Source organism: Sinocyclocheilus grahami, unplaced genomic scaffold (genome assembly GCF_001515645.1).
Source record: "Sinocyclocheilus grahami isolate Dianchi unplaced genomic scaffold, SAMN03320097.WGS_v1.1 scaffold1909.1, whole genome shotgun sequence".
NCBI classification, from domain to species: domain Eukaryota; kingdom Metazoa; phylum Chordata; class Actinopteri; order Cypriniformes; family Cyprinidae; genus Sinocyclocheilus; species Sinocyclocheilus grahami.
The window spans coordinates 190,539-193,779 of record NW_015507088.1 but is presented as its reverse complement, the minus strand read 5'-3'; the positions used below and the strand labels follow the sequence as shown (position 1 = coordinate 193,779).

At 35.9% G+C, this 3,241-nt stretch overlaps 1 protein-coding gene across 1 annotated transcript in view; it reads right to left on the bottom strand.

Annotated features, from left to right (window-relative positions):
- The window catches only part of LOC107573273 (protein NLRC5-like), a 139,759-nt gene that overhangs the window by 89,751 nt on the left and 46,767 nt on the right, over nt 1-3,241 (bottom strand). The window contains 2 exon segments of the mRNA XM_016259702.1: nt 2,254-2,424; nt 2,562-2,735. Coding sequence (XP_016115188.1) covers nt 2,254-2,424; nt 2,562-2,735 — 345 coding nt within the window.

Below are 3,241 nucleotides of genomic sequence, written 5' to 3'. Positions count from 1 at the left end.
GTGTAACGTTATGGAATAAAATGTCGACCAATGAAGAGGTAATAATGACTGTCAAGCTTTGGGGTGTTGATCGATTTTATCTACATTTTGATTATCATTCTAAATCCAATTCATAGTCTTTTTCAGCTTTTTGTTTAAAATGTTATTTATTTATTTTAATTTTTTTTATTTATTTATGAAAGTTACTCACATGCCTGTGTTTATAAAAAAGAATGCATGAAGCTAGAATAAAATGTTTTTGTTTACAACTACTAAACTAGTAGTTTACCGAGACTATACTTCAAAGTGTACTAAAAATGCTACTACAAGTATTTAATTAGTAAACTCACAGTATACCTAGAAGTTCACTTTTAGTATAGTTGCAGTACAAACTAAAAACATGGAGGTAAACTAGTTGTGTACTCAAAGTTTAATACTGTTATCCTTAAAGTATACTTAAAAGTATACTTTTATACACTAGAAAGTGGGCCAATTTAGTCCCAAGGAGTATTGGAATAGTACACTTGCCAGTATACTACTAGTACACTGATATTTGTATACTTACTACATAAAGTATAATTAAAAATATACTTGAACTTTACTTAAGTATACTTACTAAAAGAAACTTCTTAAGAAATGTATACTTCTTTTTTGGTAAGGGTTAGCTGCAGTTATTTCTGCAAAAGGGGGTCACAGCAAATACTGAAAGCAAAGATTCATGTACAGTCGTGGCCAAAAGTATTGGCAGTAACATAAATTTTGTGTTTTGCAAAATTTGCTGCTTAAGCTGTTTTGGTATTCATTCACATTGTTTCTACAAGTATTAGCAGTGACATAATCTAGAAACAATATGAATGAACACCACAAAAACTTAAGCAGCAAATATTGCAAAACACAACATTTATGTCACTCACTGCCAATGCTTTTGGCCACGATTGTACAATAAAACACTGTGAAAATTATGTTTATTTTCCCCCATATTTCCATTTAAATTATTTTGGTGGGTCTTGGGATAGATTATACTTGTCTAGATACATACAACTGTTTACTCTTCAGCTCATGCAACTTAATTTCAAGGCTATATTTTCATGAAAAGCTTGTATTAAATTACCGGAATGCAGCTTTGAAAGTCTATTTGGACAATTTTTTAAAAGATTTTCTGACAGAAATTATGTAGGTTGTTGGAAAACACCTATTAACCGTGTCTACACTGGACGCGTCAGTTGTCGCGCTGCGCCGCAACAGCTAAACAGCTAAAGTCTGTCTACACTGGACGCGATAAAGCGACCATTGAAAATCATTTGAAATTTGTGTCAATACGTAATAAATGGAACGCAGCAGCAGTTTTCTGTCGGGATTTGTCGTGTCACGCCGTGCCGCATCCAGTGTAGACAGCATCACTGATTATGAGTTCTATAGTATTTTGTAGTGCCGCTCGTGTCCGGTGTAGACACGGTGTAACATTGGTTTTGCTTTGTTTCACAGAACTAATCGTTGCCTGGGTTGCCTACATATGTGTGGGGCGGAGCTATCAAAATAGGGGTGAGACCCTTTTGGGGTAGGGGCGTGTTTGTTTTGGTGGTTTGAAATATCAACATTGGCTACCAGAAATCACTTACCCCACCTTTAAATTGCCCCTATTATGTTTTAGAGGTCTCCTACACTAGGTTTACATACAATGATCATTTATTCATAATATAGATTTTAAATCACCTAATTTCTCAAAAAGTCTCAAATGATTCATCTGAACATTTATTCTTTCTAAACCCCTCCTTCCCATGAGCCTACTCTGCTCTAATAGGTCAGATGATCAGGTCTGTTGTGATTGGTATACTGCTTACAGTGCATGTCTGAAACAAAATGCCCGTTACCCTATCTGCTCTGGTACGGAGTCTTTCTTCCCTCGGTGATTGTAAACACTGACAGTAATCATTGCATTGATTTTAGTATATCAGTTCGAGCCTGTGTCCGATGATGAAACATTGGAAGAACTACTTGATCAACCCAAACCTCCAATGCAAACACAACTTGAGCAAGACATTCTTCACAATTTTTTTACTTAGCTGTAAGATATCTTAATATACCACAAACTGTGTAACAAGTGTGTGTATGGCAAATGTTTAATAGATGTGTAAGTGAAGAGTTTATATGTATGTGCAATCGTTTCATAAATGCAAGCAAAAGGTTTGCATATATGCGTGAGTAACAGTAGATGTACAGTATTAGTCTGCATTTCATATTAGTGTGTGCAAGCTGATGGTGAAATGAGCTCACTTGAGTATGTTCAGCTCACACACAGGATTCTTCAGTCCCTCACAGATCTCTTTGACTCCTGAGTCCAGCAGACGGCTGTTGTTCAGGTTCATCTCTTTCAGGATGGTTTTGGAGGAGAGAACAGTAGCTAGAACTGAACAGCTTTCCTCTGTCAGCTCACAATTATTCAGCCTGAACAAAAACAATTATTTATTATACAGCACATATTCAACAGATCATCAGTCTTCAAATATGCTCACATACACGACTGCCAGTCCTTTATAATGAATATACAGAGAAGTTATCATGTATAAATCATGTTCACTCACTTGATTTTCTCCACTTTGCAATGGGAGTCCATCAAAAGAGCAGAGAGTTTCTCTCCATCCAGATCTCCTAATTTCTCTCCACTCAGATCCAGTTCTTTCAGTAATAATGGACTTTTACCCAGAACTTTAGTGAGATAATCACACGCTTCCTCTGCAGCAGGACTTTTCAGAAACCTGCAGGATGTAGAAGAGAATTAAGAATTTAGGTTTTTGGACAAGAGGCATTATGTTTCCACTCCTCGAGAGTTTTGGGGGTGGCTGCTGTAAAAGCTTAGTCAGAGGGTGTTTAGCCAATTTGGAAAAAGAAATTCAGATACTTTAAGAAACCATGAAAACTGTGTACAGGACAGGTTGTGTTAGTCATTAGTGGACCATATAGCTAAGATGCTAATCGTGCTCCACATGCAGCCGCTAGAGGGCACAATCCATGCATGAAATAAATGTATTTAAAAATAGTATTTAGTATACTGTTCAGTAACTTTTTAGGGTCAATTTGCTATTCACGTGGAACATATTTTAAAAATTACAGAAGAATCACACATCTGTTCTGTTAATACAATGTAATATAATGCTCCTAATCTTGCATATTGTATGTGATGTGATTAAAAAAAATAATCAAAAGAAGACATGACTTCTCAACTGATTATTGATGGAGCACTGCAGCATGGTTGCAGAAAGTT